Source organism: Desmodus rotundus, unplaced genomic scaffold (genome assembly GCF_022682495.2).
Source record: "Desmodus rotundus isolate HL8 unplaced genomic scaffold, HLdesRot8A.1 manual_scaffold_367, whole genome shotgun sequence".
In the NCBI taxonomy this organism is placed as follows: domain Eukaryota; kingdom Metazoa; phylum Chordata; class Mammalia; order Chiroptera; family Phyllostomidae; genus Desmodus; species Desmodus rotundus.
In genome coordinates this window covers 24,303-42,008 of record NW_026527442.1, presented here as the reverse complement: position 1 = coordinate 42,008, position 17,706 = coordinate 24,303, and the positions used below count along the sequence as shown (strand labels likewise).

Below are 17,706 nucleotides of genomic sequence, written 5' to 3'. Positions count from 1 at the left end.
GGCGAGCCAATAGACGCGGGCGGATCGCGCGGTGCGGCGCTGGGGCAGACCCAGCAGGCTCCGGGGCGGGGCCTGAAGCCAGGCTCCCCTAGCCGGGGGCCGGTGGCTGTCCCCGGCTTCCGGCCTGCGCGGCCCGCGGGCCGGCCCCCTTCCCACCCCGGGGCCCCTCCCTGCCTGGTTGTGTAACCGTCCCCAGCCCCCCCTCGGCCCCCTGCTCCGGTGGGGGGGGTCACCCACCCGGTGTTCCCCGGGGAGGGCGGCGGCAGTGTCGGCCGCGCGGCGCAGGCGAGCCCGGGGATGCGCGGCCTAGTGCAGGCCGGGCCCGGGCGTGGGGGAGGCGGGCGGGCGGACCCAGATCCGGGGTAATTTGCATCACCCTCCCCCCAGTCCGGGTGGGGATTGGCCGCCGGCGGCGGGGGGTGGCGCGGGGCCAGGCTCACTGCCGTCTCCCGGCCCCTCGGAGGAAGCCTGCCCAGCCGCCGCCACCGCCGCCGCCGGGGCCGGGCCCCCTCGCCGCCGACCCGGGAAGGAGGTAGGAACCCCCCACTCGGGCGGTGCGGCTGGGGCCCGCAGGCCGGGGCGGGGGCCGCGCGCTGCGGCCGGCGCGGGGGAGGGGGCCGCTTCCTGCTCCTGCCCGGGCCTGACTCATCCCTGGGTGGGGGGACCGGCTTGGCCCCTCGGCCTGCCCGCGCGGCCGCACTGCCCCAGCTCTGGGAAAGGGGACAGAGAGCACGCCTATGCACCGCCCGCGCCCCCAAAGCGCGTGACCCTCTCTCCTCTGGCCCGGACCCCCCTCCTTTCTCTTGACGCCACCACCACGTGCGAACCCTGAGCCCGGGCAGAGGAGGGGTGACCTGGTGGGATCTAGCTCTCTCCCTCACTCTACCTCCCTCCCCAGCATAGGAACCAGCCCCCTCCCCCAGTGAGGGGCCTGGGAACCAGGCAGGGACCTGAGCCAAGAGCTGGAGCTGGGTTCGCAGCCCCCCCCTCCCCCGCATCCCCGGGTACAGGCCTTTGCGGGTTCTGGGAGGTATTGCCCGCGCTTGCTGGGGAGCCTGGTGGACCGCGGTAAGAGACAACTGTGTAACCAGGCCGGGACACCTAGTAGGCACCCACTAAATGTTTGGGGAATGCAGCCAGCAGTTGGGAGATCGGCAAGGGGGAGGCAGGCAACTCCTCTTTCCTCCAGCCAAGTGGCGGAAGTGAGAGAGGTGTTGGCGCCCCTTCCCCGGGTGTGCCCACCTGGCTCACCCATGGGTGGCAGGCCTGGTTTGCTTCCCCTTTCCCTGCCAGCTGCCTCCAGGAGCAGGTTGGCCTAAGAAGGAGGAATTCCATAAATCCCCCCCCACCCCACCCACCCAACAGGGCCAGGGCGTAACCCAGAGTATGCCGCTCCCACACTGGGGTGGGGGCCTCCCCAGGACCAGTCAGTTACTTCCTATTGGCAGAGCTGGTCTTGGGAGAGGTCCTGGTAGTCCAGGCTGGGCCCTGCTGCTACAGGCCAAGGCAGGAGTTTGGGGGAGGACTTTGCCCCCCAGGACCACCCCGGGTGGGGCCGCTAGACCATGCCCCCTAGAGCATGCCAGGCACTTATCAGCTGGGCTTGGGTCTCTGTTTACTGCCAGCCATCACTGTGGAGACGAGAGCCTGGGGGATAAAGGGGGGGGGGGGCGGGAGCTGGTGGCTGGAAGAGCGAAGCCCTGGGATCCGCATGCCTAATGAAGAAAGAGGAGCCATCGGGGACACTGAAATTTTAATTCGTGGGTCACTTTGGGGGGGTATTTATTGTTCAATTCTGATTGGCTGCCGAGAGGCCAGTCAGCACCCAGGCTGTGCCAGGAGCCACACAACTCTTCAGCAGAGGCCCTGGGAGAAGCTGCTGGGGTGGCTGCAGGGCACTGATGCATCCCTTTCTCTGTGTGGGAGACTGAGACCCAGCAGAGCTCAGCCTTTGTCCAGTGGGGAAGGTTCCAGGGCAGCAGCAAGTCCTGTGTTTGCTTTTTTACTTCCCTTCTTTTCCTCGGGTCCTCTGACCCACAGCTGGGTCAGGCTGGTGGTAGTCCCCATCAACATTTGAGGAAACCGAGGCCTAGAGGGGAGGCCGAACATGAGTGCTGGAACTTGGGGACTTAAAGCAGACCTCAGAGTGAATGCCTTGTTTGGTAGGGGAGGCAGGCCTGGGGGAAGCAGAGAGGAGCCAAGGTCGCCCAGCTAAAGCTGCGTCTGACCCCTGTGGTCTGCCTTCCCGCGTGGCCTTGTTCAAAGTCCTCCCTGTGTCCTACCCAAGGGGCACCTGCCCACCTGTCTTCCACTGGGCCAGGAGGTTGACAGCAGGTACCTGTTGGCCAGAGCCTCCCTGGGACTTATTAAACTCTTTGCCCAAAGAGAATAGTGGGGCTCAGAGAGGGCCTGAGGTGCCCAAGGTCACACAGCATGAGCCCCAGTTGTTTCCCAGCCTTCCCTGGTAGGCACCTTTAAGGCCTGTAAGGCCCTTTCTTGCTACAGCCCTGCACCTTGGCACCTTGGCCTCCGGAGATGGGCAGGGCTCTGGGTTTTATGACCCATTACACCTGAGGAGGTCACCTCAAAAGAGGGTAGGATTCAGGGCCAGCCCCTGTGAAGCCGAGCCAGTCCTAGGAGGGTAGCTGCTGGGCTTTCCAGTGCCAGCGCACTTGCTTTGTGACCTTGGATATGCCTGTTGGCCTCTTGAAGCCCGAATGTTGTCTCCTACTTCCCCTGTAACATGGGCTTGTTGTGGGGTCCCCCCGGGTGGTACCTGCAGACCTTCCTGTTTGCTCCTTTCCTCCTGTGGAGGAAACACCTAGGTCCGCTCAGGGTGCGGCAGGGATTCTGCTGGAGTGCGTGCCGGCTGGGTACCTGAGAGACCATAAACTGCTCTGCAACAGCCCTGGGCAGTGGGGGGACCAGAGGAACAAGCTTGGGTGGGGGCCACTGTGGTCCAATCCCAGCCCAGCCCTTAGCTCCACCTGAGGTCCACTGAGGGAGGTCACTTTGCCCCTGCCACCTTCAATTTTCCCATCAGCACAATGGGGAGATTACCTTCAGCCCAGAAATGTCATTGTGAGGATTTCCTCCGTGATTCCTCAGGAATGTTTGTTGAGCCACTGTGGTGCAGTGTCAGGGCCTGTGGGAGCCCCTCCTGCATTCTTGTGCTGGTGCCCCTTGGGGTCAGGGCCCCTTCCCTGAATTCATAGGTGTTGGCTGGACTCCAGCCCTGCCCCAGGCGCCCTGTGTGACCTCTGGCAAGCCTCTCCCTTTTTTAGGCCATCATAAGGCAGCTCTGAGGGGGTGTGGGAATAAGCTGTCCTCAGCCCCAAGGCCCCCAGGGTGGGGGGTTTAGTCACCTGCTGGTACCTGGGGGCAGTGCGTGGGGGAAGGGGAAGGATCCCTGGGAGGACTAGTTAGGCAGGACAGAGCCAGGTGGCCTGTGTTCAAATGTGGCTCTGCTGTGTAAACCTGGGCGAGTCACTTTCCCTTAGTTTCCTGACCTGTAAAATGGGGCCATGATTACAGACCCTGCCTCCCAGAGTTGTGGCAATGGATGTGGAGATGATCGAGATCAGACCTCTGTTGCCCTTAGGGCCCGAGGCCCAAGCTTGGAGCACCGAAGTGCAGGTGCCACCTGGAGAATCTGGCACTCCTGAGGAGTGAGGCCAAGGACCAGCCCCTCCATCTGTCCTCCCAGCAGGCTGTGGACGGCCACTGGGTAGAAGCATCCCCACCCACACCTTTCTGGTTTAACTGGAAAGTGAGGCCTGGTCCCATCTCCCATCAGGATGTATTTGATGGGAGGGAATGGGCCAGATTTATGGGCACAGGACACTGGGGCCCCAAGAGGCTGAGCACCCCTTTGTAGTTTCCGGGCAGAGCCCTCCACCTGCTCAGGCTGGGGGTGGGGGTGAGGGTTGTGCCAGTGCTCCAGGTGACAAGCAGGCCTCGGGGGAGGGAGGGAGAGGTCAGGAGGCAGAGAGGAGCAGGACTCCTAGAGGTCACCCAAACCTCCCATGGGCATCTGGGAGAAGCAGGATAAGCGGGTGCAGCCTGAGCAAGGGCAGGGAGACAGTGATGAGATTCTTCGAATCCTGGCTTTGCTTACTCCAGTGACGGGAAGCTCATTCCTTCCACCTCACCCTGAATGGCTCTCTTCCCGGGGCTTCCTCATGGAACCCGGTCTTGGGCTGTACTTCCTGGCACATGACAGCACTCAAAGCGTGGGAACAGGGTGAGCCTGAGCCCCACCCATGAGTTGGGGGTCAGCAGGATCCCCATGACCTCATCCCCTTACCCTCACCTCCCCCCAACACACACTTCCCACTGGGCCTGCAGTCTTCCTGCCTCTGGCCCTTTAAGGCTGGGGCAGGAAGCCCCTCCCCATTTAGGGCAATAAATGGACACATAAAATGGCCGAGGGCCTGTTTGCTGATTTCTGGCCAGAGGGAGGCCTGTGAGGACAGGGGGAGGGCTGGCAGTGGGCAGCCAGCAGCCACCCTGAGCCTTTGGTGCCCACCCCCCACAATCGGGACACTGAATTCCTGTCCCATTAAACCCTCGTCCAGAGATTGGGCCAGGCGGGGATTGGCACCAAGTCAGGGTAGGGTAACCCGTCAGAACCAACCTTGCAACACAGGCTGTGTGCCTGGGAGGTGACGGGGGCAGCCAGGCGTGGGCCTGGCAGCTGAGCCTGGACACCAGACTTGCTGTGTGACCTTGGGCCAGCTGCCCACCCTCTCTGGGCCTGGTTTTGCTCCCCTGGCTTCTTCCTTGGACACCACAATGCACTTCCTTGGCACAGAGTAGGTGGTGAAGTTAAAAAAACCCCTCATCCACAAGGGGGGGAGGTGAACAGCCTTGTTGGGGACACACTAGCACACAGTAGGTCCCCAGGCAACATTTGCTGAGTGGGTGAGATTGGGACTCTGGACCTAGAATACCCCCAACCCCCTTGCCACTATCACGACCCCTGAGGAAACTGAGGCACAGAGAGGTGCCCCCTTTTGCCCAAGGTCACCCAGCTCGGAAGTGGAGGAGCTGGGGTTTTGGATCTGGGTTGCCCATGTGTGACACGTAGTTGGTATTTAATGTCTCTTTGGTTTCTTTTCATATTCTCTGTGGGTGCAGGGGCCTTGACACCTTGTGAAGCTGTCCCTGCTGTAGACATTCCTCCAGAAAGGCTTTGGGTGGGCATTACCTGAGGAGTGTGGGTGGGAGGAGGAGGCCCAGTCCCAGCCCTCACCTTGTGCCTGACCTTGGAAAGCCTACTCCTTCCTTGGGTCCCTTCTCCCAAGTACCTGCCTTCAGGCCTTTGCCTCTGCTGTTCCAATGCCCAGGATACCCTTCCTGCGATCTTGGGGTCCTTCCTGGGTGGCACCTGCTGCTCCTGGGACTAGGTCAAGGCATTCTTGACCTCACCCCAGCGGCCCAGCAGTTGAGTGGCAGCAGCTCAGGCTGCTTCAGGTCAGAGAGTCTGAGTCCCCACCAGGTGGCTGGTCTTGTCATCTCTCCAAGCTTCTCATCTATAAAGCCCAGAGTTTTGTAGTGGAGAGGATGAAATGAAGGTGTCTGGTTAGCTCCTGAAAATTCCCAGGTACAGAGGAGGCCCCCATGGAGGGCTGAAAGCCAGTCTGTGTCCTGCCTCCTTGGGAAGAAGCTTCAGCAAGTGATCCTAGGTTAGATGGGAGGTGGGACCAGTACCGTCCCCTGGTCCTGCATGTGTCAGCTAGCAGGGTGGGTGGGGCTGGGTGTGGGCTCTCTCCAGCCGTGGCTTTCTTTGGTTCATCTGATTGAATGCTGTGTTCCTACTATGCGCCACCCAAGGGAGGGCCCAGCACAGGGGCCTAGGAGTGTCCCATAGGGAGGAGGGTGCCCCACCTCTAGCTCAGGAGGAGCCTGCTGAGGCCTGCCCCTAGGCCCGCCAAATCAACTGAGGCCCCAGGGCAGGTGATCTGGGGGGTGGAGTTGTGATGAACACAGGTGGGTGTGGGCCTGAGCTCAGGGGACCCTAGCACTGGTTGTCTCCGGGGAGGGGCTTCCTGGAGGAGAAGTTTTGTTGGATTGTCACTACCAAGGAAACCGCTACTTAACTGGGTACTGGCTAGGTGTCCAGTGCCAGGGCACACAGTGGGTGTTTTACTTCCAGTCCCCACCTGACCCACCAAAAGGGCTCAGCCCTAAGCCTTTTCCCATCTGTTAGGCTCTTCTGCCTCATTAGAGGGAGAGCCTTGAGAGGCCCAGGTGGGGGTGGTGGCCCTGGGCCTGGCAGGCAGGTGGGATGTGTTCCTGGGGAGAATGTGGGTCAGGTGTCTGCAGAGCCAGTTTAGTTTCCACGGCAGGGGTGGGTGGGGGGCCAGCCTCTCACCTCTGTCAGCTCCTGGACACCAGAACCCATGGGTCCACCTTGATAGTCCCCTTGGGTGGGATTCTATAAGTCTCTGAGCCTTGGTTTTCTCATCTGTAAAATGGGGGGTCCCGCTTCTCTCATGGGGACTTTCCTCGGCACGTCCCCAGACCTCTCCCTTTGAGGAGGGAGTCTCCTTCTGGGAGAGGACAGGGACATGGACACTCAGGTCCTTTGCACGTGACCCACTACACCCAGCTGGTGGAGACCAGCACCCCATGTCAGGCTCAAAGCCCAAGCTTGTTCCTTTCCAGCTGGGTGGCTTCTGGCAAAGTGGGAGCCTAGGCATCTTAACACTTGAAGTAGAGCCGTGCCAGCCCCCTGGCCTGGTGCTCTCAGTTGCTCACGGGAGGGTGGTCATGGGTGGGGGTGAGTCACCTGAACTATTTCAGGTCCCAACCTTGAGGCCACTGGAGAGAGCTCAAGGTCCAGGGGGACCTTAGGGGCACCTGGGGGACAATGGCAAGCAGGGCCAAGGTAGCCATCTTGTTGCATTAGTTGCCTGGATGAGGAGGGGCCAAGGCCTGCCTGATCCAGAGCCCCATCTGCCCACTTACTCCCCAGAGCCAGGGACCAGACGGCAGATGGTGGTGGCAGGGGGTGGAAGCTGCCACAGGGGGTTCCTCAGAGGGCCGAGCCTCAGATGGGGTCAACCTCCATCCCCCTGCCCCCAGCAGCCACAGCTGAGCTGACTGCCCCCCTCCGCGCGTGTGCTCGCACATACAGACTCAACACCCCCCCCCCCCCCCCCGCCACCACCGAGGGCTGACGGAACAGAGGGGTGAGCCGCCGGGAGTGGAGCAGCTGGTGCAGTCTGTGGGGAAGAGGGCAGACCTTAGAGAGAGACATCCTGGGAAGTGTAGTGCCTGCCTGCCCACTGCACAAAGGCCTCTGTCAGCCCGAAGGCCTGGACCCCACTCCCAGGGTGGCCCTGGGTCTGCACAGTCCCATCCTGGCCTTGTGCTGGGTTGCACCAACCCCGGGCTCACTTGCCAGGCTGGCCACCTGAATCCCACTCTTGGCAGGGTGGCCCTAGGTCTGTCCTGGCCTTGTGCTGGGCTGGGCCATTTGGCTAGGAGGGGGTGGGGGGCATGTCCTGGGGTCCTTAGGAGTCTGAGGAAGGCCCAACTCAGCTTGCTGTCTGCCTTCCAGGAGCTCTGGTCCAAGAGCTGACTGGCTGGGCCTGGAGGAATGTGGGTTGTGTTGGGTGGCTTGGGACAGCCGGGGGCTCCCCAGAGAGGGTGGAGGGGTGGGGACAGGAGCCAGAGGGTTGCACAAGCGCCCAGTGGGTGGATGAGTCACAGCCCAGGGGAAGGCGGAAAAAAGGAGGGGTGTGGAGAGGGGTGGGACAGACAGTTTTCAGTGGCCTGGCTCTTCCAAAGGCCTCTGCCCATTTGACAGATGGGGAGATCAAGGCCCAGAAAGCGTCAGGGCCTTGTCCTGGCTGCACAGTGGGGATGGGTGCTGAACATTGGAGAGGGCAGTGTAGGCAGGAGGCTTCTCCTTGACAGAGTTGTCCAGGGGAAAGGAGTGTCAGGTGGTAGCCTGGTTTCCCCCATTACTCTCTCCCAGGGCCAAGCTGAGTCCTGGGGGCTCCAGTGGGGCAGAAAGGGGTTTGTCCTTCAGAGTCATTGCCGCACCATGCCAAGGCAAACCTATGGTCCCAGTAACACCAGCTGGGTTTCTGTATCTTTGCCTTGCTCCTTCCTACTGTCTCAGAGCCCCCCAAGAGAACCAGATCTCACCCCAAGGCACCAGTGTGCATCAGAGAGGCTGAGGGGCCGGATGGGGATGGGTAGCCAGGCCAGTTGGGTACTGCTATGGTGCCTTGGGCACATGGGCTGCTCTCCCTGCGCCTTGTCTTCTCACTTCTGCAGTAGAGACGGTGCTGCCTGTGGGACTGCAGGGGGCTCGGTGTGACAGCACACCATGGGAGCCTTGGGAAGATCACCACTGTGGCCTCCTAGAGAAGGCTGAGCTGAGATTCACTAGGAAACAGCCTGTGTCGGGGCTTTTATTGAGCACCTACTATATGTTCCTTCATCACCTCAAATTGCCCTTTGGATGGGCACTCCTGTGAGCCCTCTAGTGGAGGGGTGGGTGCCAGCCTTCATCTCTTAGGCACCCACTGTGGGTTTGCCAGCATAATCTCACATTCTGCAATCTAATGCAGAACCAGACATGGACTGCCCTGGTGCACATCTGGGGAAGCAAAGGCTGGGAGGGCAAGGTGGGGCACTACTCTGATGGTCTCAAACCCTGGTGGTGGACCCCCATACTTAACCACCCCTTTCCCGGTGCTGCAGGTCTCGGCGCAGAAGATGGCTGGCGGCGTGGACGGCCCCATTGGGATTCCGTTCCCCGACCACAGCAGTGACATTCTGAGCGGGCTCAACGAGCAGCGGACGCAAGGCCTGCTGTGTGACGTGGTGATCCTGGTGGAGGGCCGGGAGTTTCCCACACACCGCTCAGTGCTGGCAGCCTGTAGCCAGTACTTCAAGAAGCTGTTCACGTCGGGCGCTGTGGTAGACCAGCAGAACGTGTACGAGATTGACTTTGTCAGTGCCGAGGCACTCACGGCCCTCATGGACTTTGCCTATACGGCCACGCTGACTGTCAGCACAGCCAACGTGGGTGACATCCTCAGTGCCGCCCGACTGTTGGAGATCCCTGCTGTGAGCCACGTCTGCGCCGACCTCCTTGACAGGCAGATCCTGGCGGCCGACGTGGGCACTGACACCGGGCAACTGGACATGGTAGATCAAATTGATCAGCGAAATCTCCTCCGCGCCAAGGAGTACCTTGAGTTCTTCCAGAGTAACCCCATGAACAGTCTGCCCCCCTCTGCAGCTGCCGCCGCTGCCGCAAACTTCCCATGGTCTGCCTTTGGTACATCCGATGATGACCTGGATGCCACCAAGGAGGCCATGGCCGCTGCTGTGGCTGCCGTGGCTGCAGGTGACTGCAATGGCTTGGACTTTTATGGGCCTGGCCCCCCGACTGAACGGCCTCCAGCCGGGGATGGAGACGAGGGCGACAGCAACCCGGGTCTGTGGCCAGAGCGGGACGAGGACAACCCAGGCGGGGGCCTCTTTCCACCCCCCGTGGCCCCAACGGCTGCTGCCACGCAGAATGGCCACTATGGCCGGGGTGGGGAGGAGGAGGTGGCCTCACTGTCAGAGGCAGCCCCAGAGCCAGGAGACTCTCCTGGCTTCCTGTCTGGAACAGCTGAGGGCGAGGACGGCGATGGGACTGAGGCAGACGGGCTTGCGGCCAGCACACTGCTACAGCAGATGATGTCGTCGGTGGGCCGGGCGGGGTCGGCAGCGGCGGGGGACAGTGATGAGGAGTCGAGGGCAGACGACAAGGGGGTCGTGGACTACTACCTGAAGTACTTCAGCAGTACCCACGACAGTGACGTCTACCCAGCTTGGTCGCAGAAGGTGGAGAAGAAGATCCGGGCCAAGGCCTTCCAGAAGTGCCCCATCTGTGAGAAGGTCATCCAGGGCGCTGGCAAGCTGCCGCGGCATATCCGGACCCACACCGGTGAGAAGCCCTATGAGTGCAACATCTGCAAGGTCCGATTCACCAGGTGAGCCCGCGCCACTGTGGCAGGGGGCCGAGGGTGGTGGTGGGCTTCCTGGGGTCTTTACCCAAACTGCAGCCACTTGCGAACTCCCTCCTATACACACACACACACACACACACTCTCTCACACTTCCCCCCCCCCCCCCCCCCCCCGGACAAAGGCAGTGCTGCCCTGCCCTGGAATGACGTTCTTCATTTCAGGGCATCCCCCACGTGCCCCTTGAGAGCAGACTTTGGGTGGGGAGCGTGCAGCCACTAAACCAGATGACCGCACGGAATCTGAAACGTGCCAGGTGGTGCTGCAGGAGGCTGGAAGGAAGAGCACCAGCATTTGCTCTTCTTTTTCCCATGGTAGTTCTTCAGACTGGGGGCGAATTTTTGCCTTGGGAGAGGCCCACAGCTCAGTAGGAAGCAGAGAGCTCCGGTTGTTTGAGTCACTTTCCGTCTCCTGTGAGCCTGGGAACTTGCTTCATTCAGCCAACATTTATGCACCTGCTGGGTGCCAGGCCCTGATCTAGGTGCTGGGGATGCAGAAATAGAGAGACAGGCCTAAAATCCCCATGGGGGCGACGGAGCATGTGTGAGATAGAACCACAGAATTGATAACATTAGCTGGTGGAACATGCTAGGGAGGAGAAGAGCGAGAACAACGGGGATGGCTCTGGGTGCTGCTGTGAGCAGAGCTGAGACCTGAAGGAGGGGAGGGAGGGAGTTGTGGGGAAAGGGAAGGGCGGAAGAACAGCCAGTGCAAAGGTTCTGAGACCAGTTGAGCTCGGAGGATCGCTGTGGCTGGGGAGGAAAATTGGCACAGGAGCCTCAGGGCTTGGTCTTGGGGCGGGAGTTTGAGGCTGGGCTGGGCTGGGCTGGGGGAAATTTGTGATTCGGTCTTAGAAGTCCAGAGGTAGCCGGCCAGGCCTCGTGGGCCAGCCTAGTGGGGGCAGGGGGCTGACATGCAGGGGCCTGGCCAGGCTGGGTGACTCAGCACCACCCCCTACCCCCACCCACCCTGGGGTTCCCCCAGCCACACCTACCCATACTGAAGAAAGAAGCCATTGTCCCAGCTTCCCAGCTTTGCCCCATGGGGACCGGACCAGGGGGCTGACCCCTGGACCCTTCCCCAGCAGGCCAGGAGAGGAGGGTGTGGCCTAGATTCCAGGGACCTAGAGTGCCAGGCAGGGGGCAAAGGACACCACCAGGAAGGCGAGCAGTGTAGTTGTGGCTTGGCCCACGGCTTTGGTGAGTTTGTGGTTCTGGTAGTTTTGGGGGCTCCCTCCTCCAGATGGGGGTATGGAGATAACTGTGGGCCTTGCCCGCAGGGGTCTCTGGCCTGTGAGGAACAGCTTGGTGAGGGTACGGCAAGCCAGGGTCTGGAGAGGGGAACAGGTGACCTGTGACCCCCACCACAGGCCTTAGGCTGTTTCGTTCTGACCTGGAGCTGTCTTGGCTGCCCCACTCCTAACCCAGGGCTGATCCCATTTGCAAGTCAGGGAAACTGAGGCGCAGAGAGAGAGGCACCAGGCGAGGTCTCTCTTCTCCCACGTACCCACCTGGCTTCTTTCTGTCCCTGACCTAGGTCCCCAGCCCCCAACCCTTCCTCCAGGCCCAGGGGCCCCTCTGAGTCACACTAGAGAGTTGAGTAAGCGGGGCCTGTGGCGGCAGGGGCTATAATTACCCGGGCCGGGGCTTGGGGTGACGAAACTGGAGCTGACTCCACCTCCACCCCAACTTGGCACAGCCCCTGACCCACTGTGCAGCTCGGTGCACACCACTTCCCCTCTCTGAGCCCCTCTCTGAGCCTCAGCTGGGGCGTCTCTGTGTAGTGTTAGCACTGTCGGAGTCCTTGCTGCCCCTCTGTGGCCTGCCCCGTGCAGTGGTCTGGGCAGGGCACCTGGGAGACTGGGCAGAGCTCCGGGTGGGAGGCCTGTTATCTTCTTCCTTCTATGGATAAGAAGAGGAATTCAGAGAGGTTTAGCCTTTTGCCCAATGCCACTCAGCAAGCAGGGTCCAAGGCCCTTTTCAGACCTTTTTGAGGGAAGAGGGGGTCTCTTTGTACCCCGTGTACCATTTTGCCCAGGACTGCCCCTAGCCACAGCCTGCCTTTCTGAAACGGTCACAGTTTCAACCTCAAGGCCAGCAGGGGTCAAGGGGTTGTCTCGGGAGGGGGCACGGCCCAGCACCCGCTGACCCTCACCCCGTCCACAGGCAGGACAAGCTCAAGGTGCACATGAGGAAGCACACAGGTGAGAAGCCGTACCTGTGCCAGCAGTGCGGGGCGGCCTTCGCCCACAACTACGACCTGAAAAACCACATGCGTGTGCACACTGGCCTGCGGCCCTACCAGTGCGACAGCTGCTGCAAGACCTTCGTCCGATCCGACCACCTGCACAGACACCTCAAGAAGGACGGCTGCAATGGTGTTCCCTCACGCCGTGGCCGCAAGCCGCGTGTCCGGAGTGGGGGGCTGGGGGGACCCGACCCCAGCCCTGGGGCCACTGCGCCGCCCAGTGCCCCCGCCCCACCCGGCTCCCCTGAGGCCCGGCGCAATGGCCAGGAGAAGCACTTTAAGGACGAGGACGAGGACGAGGAGGAGGCCAGCCCTGATGGCCTGAGCAGGTTGAATGTAGCAGGCGCTGGCAGAGGGGGTGGCGACGGGGCCACTGGGACCCCTGCCGATGGCAGCTTTGCGGCTGGACTCGCCTGAAAACCAAAAAGAGAAAACAGAAACCCAAGAGACAGAGAGAAAGAGAGAGAGAGAGAGAAATCACCCACCACCCCCTAAAAAACATACAAAAAGAAAATCTATCTATATACAGATATCTATATCGAGATATATATATATACAGATATATATATATATATATATATATGAAGCGTCACAGAATCTAGGATAGTGCTTTTCTCAGATTTTTCTCTTTCATGACGTTCTCTCCCTCCATGGGGACTCTTGTCCTCCACCCGCCAGCTCCCCTGCCCCTCATCCCATCAGTGGGTTTTGGGGCTTGGTTTGGAGTTTGTGGGACACAAGGGTTCTGAGTTCCCTCTTTCCCCTGGGCGCCCCCAGCATGGAGTCTGGGGTCCCATCCGACACCTGGGCAGGGCCCCAGGCTCCAGGCAGGGATGCGGGCTGCTGTAGGGGGTGGGGAGGGTGGGGCTGGGGTGGGCTTTAGTTTTTTCCCCTTGCTGGTTTCTATGAGTCTTTCAGACAAGACCTTAAATGATTTCTGTCCGCTGTGAGTGGACATTAAATTGGTCCCTGTTCCTCCCCCCACCCTCCTTCCTCAGGGCACTTAATAAGTGGGGGTCTCCCCCTTGATTTCCCCTATGGTCTCGTCACCTCCCATCCTTGCCTGTGGTCCCCTCTATCTCCTGGCCACTGCGACACAAATCTATTTATTTCCAGGTGTGGAGAAAGGGGAGAAGACAGGGGAAGAGGGGGCACCAGGTGGCTCCCAGGGGCTCCTGCTACCTTCCTTCATGGCACTTAAAACCAGTGGGGCACCTGGAGGCCACAGCTTAGAGTGCCCCAACCACCTCCATCTGTGTCCCCTGACCAGGCCACCTCGACCCCCATGCAGAGTTTGGAGATTCAAAACTTGTCTTTACCCTCTCCTCACCTCTCCCCTGAACCCTCTCCCAATTTTTTAAAGCACTTTTTAGATTGTTTTCCCCTCTTTTCCTCCTTAAAAACAAAATTTATATATAGAGAGAGATATATATATATAAAAAATATATACTTTTTCTCAGAGGAGCAGGCAACAGTGTGGGGTGAGACAGTGAAGGGCAGAGGGAGCCCAGGGTCTTACGGTGGCAGGGATGAGGGGAGAGGAGTCCAGAAGTTCCAATGTCACAAAAGCAATAAAAAGATTTTACAAAACGAAAGGAAAAGAAAAACCAACCAACCACAGATAGAAGTCTCGGCACTTTGTAACAGAACGGGTACTATATCTTAATTTAAAAACATGTTTACAAGTTGTAACCAACTTCTATGAAAAGTTGAAAAGACAAAAAAAAAAAATAAAAGAGAGCGAGCGAGAGAGAGAGAGCAGAGAGCGAGAGAGCAAAAAGAAATTCCTAAAAGCTGATTTATTTTTGTACAAAATAATAAAAAAACCCCACCGCCAGATGTGGAATCCACTTCTGTTCCCCGAGGTGAGAAAGGGGTCAGGAAGGCCGTGGGCGAGGGCAAGGTCTTCTGAGGGAATCCGTGCTTCGCCCCGGGTCTCTGCCTGGCGGGCAGGGCTGCGGGGCTTTCGTGTTTCTGCCATGTACCCCGTTCCCTCCCATTCTGCCCCTTTTTTCGTTCTGATTTAGAGACGTCTCGTTACCCACTAGCCATACAATGGCCACCCGTGTCTGTGGGGACCCTCCTTACTGACTCCCTAGCTCAGGGATGGGCCCAAGAAAGGGCTGGCCTTCCAACCAGCCAGAGCAACCCAATCTCCATGCCCCCCCCACCCCCCGCCCGCCCCGCACCTGCCCCCCAACCTTGCTCACCCCCACCCTCGCTGCTTCCTGGCTTTCCGCCTTCCAACATGGCCACCTTTCCTTGTGGCCACTGAGGAGCTGCCATCTTGGGCATGCCATCCCTGTCGAGGTGGGTGACAGGGGGCCCCTCCTCCAGGGCCTTACACACCCCCTAGGCACCCCTCTTTTTACTCAAAGGCACTGACTGTCATCTGGGGGCTGGCACCTGCCTCCCCCAGCCTCTGGCTCCCCAAAGGCCCGGTGTTGACCGAGCCACAGGCCACGGACCGGGGCCAGGGCAGGGGAGACCATGCTGCCAGAGGCCAGGGCACCTTCACCCCCTTCTGCATATGCAACGCCTAGTCTGGGACCCTGTATATAGGTGCATCCTGCTGAGCTGAGATCTTCCTCGTCAAAGCCCGAGGTGGGGAGGGTGCCCCTGCTCCCCCCTCTAGTCGCTAGCCTGTCTCCTGGTACCCCTTTGCTCTGTGACAAACCCTATTTTCTCATCTATTTCATTTTCTTTTTTTAAAGGGAAGCTTTTTAAGAAGGCAACATTTGTCATGGTTTCTATAGGATAGTTTTTGTCTACTCCCGGCCTCCCCCTGCCCTTCAGCCCCCCCAAAAATGTCTCAGGAACCCCCCCTCCTGAGGGGGGTGACAGGGGAGCCCAGGGCCGTGTGGCCTCATTCACACCCCAGCATCATGGGGAGAGCTCTTTTCAGAGGACCATCTGTGGAGGTCAAGCACAGAGCTCGAGCACCCAGGCCAGGGGTCCCCCCACCCTTCCCTGGCTCCCAGAGAGGCTCCCTGAGGGGATAGCCCTCTCCCCCCACCCACACACCTCCTTGCAATAAAACCAACTGAAAAACTACAGCTGTCGTCCTGGCCAGTGGGGGTGACCGGGCTTGGGGGAATCGAGGCCTCTGGGACTACGGTGGGGGCATGGGCTGAGCCCCGCCGAGCACACTTTAACACAAAGCTCCTGGGAATTGCACTAAAACCCCAGCTTTCGCAGCCCTGCCCACCCACTCCGCCTTAACCCCTCTTCTGCTGCCCGCCAGCCTGTCCCGGGGGCCACAGCATCTGCATGGGCCCAGAACCGGGACGCCCGCCCACCCAGCCCAGCCTCCAACTCCGCGCAATCACATACTGTATATAGATGTGGATCGATTTTATTTTTATTCTTTAAATTAAGGTTGTGATAAAGTGTTGCCAAAGATACTGCTGAATTCTCGCATTTCAGGAAACAATATTTGAGGGGGAACGTGCTGACTGGTCGGAAAGGACACAGCAAACAGTTTTTTTGTTTGGTTGTTTGGGTTTTTTTGTGTTTTCTTTTTTTGGGGTGTTTTTTTTAACTGCCTGGTACAAAAAAGAAAAAAGAAAAAAGACAAAGTGAAATTGTTATTTCCATCATCTTGGTGAAGTTGCGTGGATGTGTGTGCGCGCATGTGTGTGAGAGTGAGGTCCAGGCTGGGGACTTCAGGTGGAGGCTCCAGGGTGAGTTCTGCGGCAGGGGCAGCAGGCCTAGCGGGATGGGGGCCCGGAGCCCCCACCTGGAGTGGTCTCCAGCCTGCAGGACCTGGAGAGGAAGGTAAATATCCTTGCTGCTGCTCCCTGCCTAGCCCCCCTACCCTGACCCTGACCCCGCCTTTTGAGATTAAAAGAAAAAAAAAGGCCAAAAAAAAAAAATAATAATTTAAAAACCAGTGAATGTAAAGTGCCGGACCAGGCCCAGCCTGGCACGGGTGTGAGCCTGTGCCCAGCCAGGCTCCAACGGGCCATACCAAAGTCTGCCCCTCGGGCGGCCTGCCCAGGAACCCCATGTGGCCATCTTGTCACCCTGTTTTTACAGGGCTGTCCCTCTGCTTCCTTCTGAGGGGTGTCTCAGGTGGGAAGGGAGGGTCCCCCAGCCCCACCCAGGGTCTTCTGGGGAGTCTGCACTACTGAGACCTGTCATCTGTGTCGCACGTGGGGGACCGAGGCGGGCCAGGGCCCTCCGGAACCAAGGCCATCCAGGCGGCCAGGATTGTAGGAGGCGAGACAGAGTGAAAGGAAAAAAAAAAAATTAAAAACCAACAAAAAAAGCAAAAATCCTATTTTTTGAGAAAGAAAGATATTTATATTTGCAGTTTTATTTTAAAAAGTTATTTAAGCTGAGGAAGCAGCCTTCCTGGAGTGGTAGTGTCGGCCGGCGCAGGGCGGGTCATGGCCTGGGGGCCTGGGCGCCTAGGAGTCATAACCTCAGAGTTAAGATTAGCTCGCACTAAATATATAAATTTTCATAGTGGGGTGGGGGGCAGGACCAGGAGGTGAGGGGGCTGGGGAGACCCCCACCCCATGGCCCGGGCTGCCTGGAGGCCACGGCCAGGGGTCTTGATGCCCAGGTACCCTCCAGCCCCACCCAGGCCCAGACACGAGGTGCCTTGGACTTTGGGGGACCAGGCCTGGTGAATGGGGGGTCGGGGGCACAGAGCACAGACATTCCATAGACTGTATTTGAGAGTCTTTATAAAATGTGGGAGATTTAAAAAAAAATGATAAAAATGCACTTTTGGGGGGTGGGGGGAGAAGCTTTAATGGTAATAAAAACAAAAACAAAAAGACAAAAGATGATGAAAAACCGGACATAAAAATCATTTTTCTTGTACATAAAAAAACCACTAAACGCAGCCTGTTACGACCGCTGCTGCCTCATTTGCCTGATTTTGATGTTCTTCTGTGTTTTGTTGGAGGGGACCTGGGGAGTGGGGGTGGAGGGTTTAGGGGCCCCTTCCACGTGGGTTGGACACCTGGTTTATATCACTTGGGGGCCACCAACCTGGGTTTCAGAGGACCCAACGCTCACCAGCGTCACCCTTCCTGCCGGGCCTGGGGGTGGAGTGGGGGAGGGAGGGGCCTGGATACAGTGACTGAGTCTCTGGGCTCCAGGGTGGGGTAGGTGTCTGGCAGTGCTGGGGCCTGTGCCCCTACGGAGGAGGTGGCACCGCCAGACAAGGGCAGGTGGCTCCAGGAAGAGGCCAAGGGACAATAGGGGCTAACAGGAAGAACTTTCTGGGTGGGTTCCTTGGTCACCTCCAGCTACAAGGTTTCTGGAGGCCCCGGGCAGAATGACCTTCATTGGGGAACCCCAAGTCTACCAGAGACCTCCAAGGTACAGTCCCACACTGGGCCTCAGTGACCTGATCAAGAAACTAAGCAGGCTGCTCCCCTTTATACCCAGGGAGGAAGTCAGG

General features: G+C 59.3%; 1 protein-coding gene across 2 annotated transcripts; it reads left to right on the top strand.

Moving 5' to 3' along the window:
* Positions 1–112: 112 nt before the first annotated feature.
* Positions 113–17,176, top strand: ZBTB7A (zinc finger and BTB domain containing 7A). 2 transcript variants are annotated; one of them, XM_053917871.2, is made up of 3 exons: positions 113–532; positions 8,722–10,007; positions 12,206–17,176. In XM_053917871.2, the coding sequence occupies exons 2-3, from the start codon at positions 8,737–8,739 to the stop codon at positions 12,702–12,704; spliced, it is 1,770 nt and encodes a 589-aa protein (XP_053773846.1). In that variant the 5' UTR covers positions 113–532; positions 8,722–8,736; the 3' UTR covers positions 12,705–17,176. The 2 variants fall into 2 exon arrangements, with proteins under 2 accessions (XP_053773846.1, XP_053773847.1); XM_053917872.2 differs by lacking the exon at positions 113–532 and adding an exon at positions 618–1,068.
* The last annotated feature ends 530 nt before the right edge of the window (positions 17,177–17,706 follow it).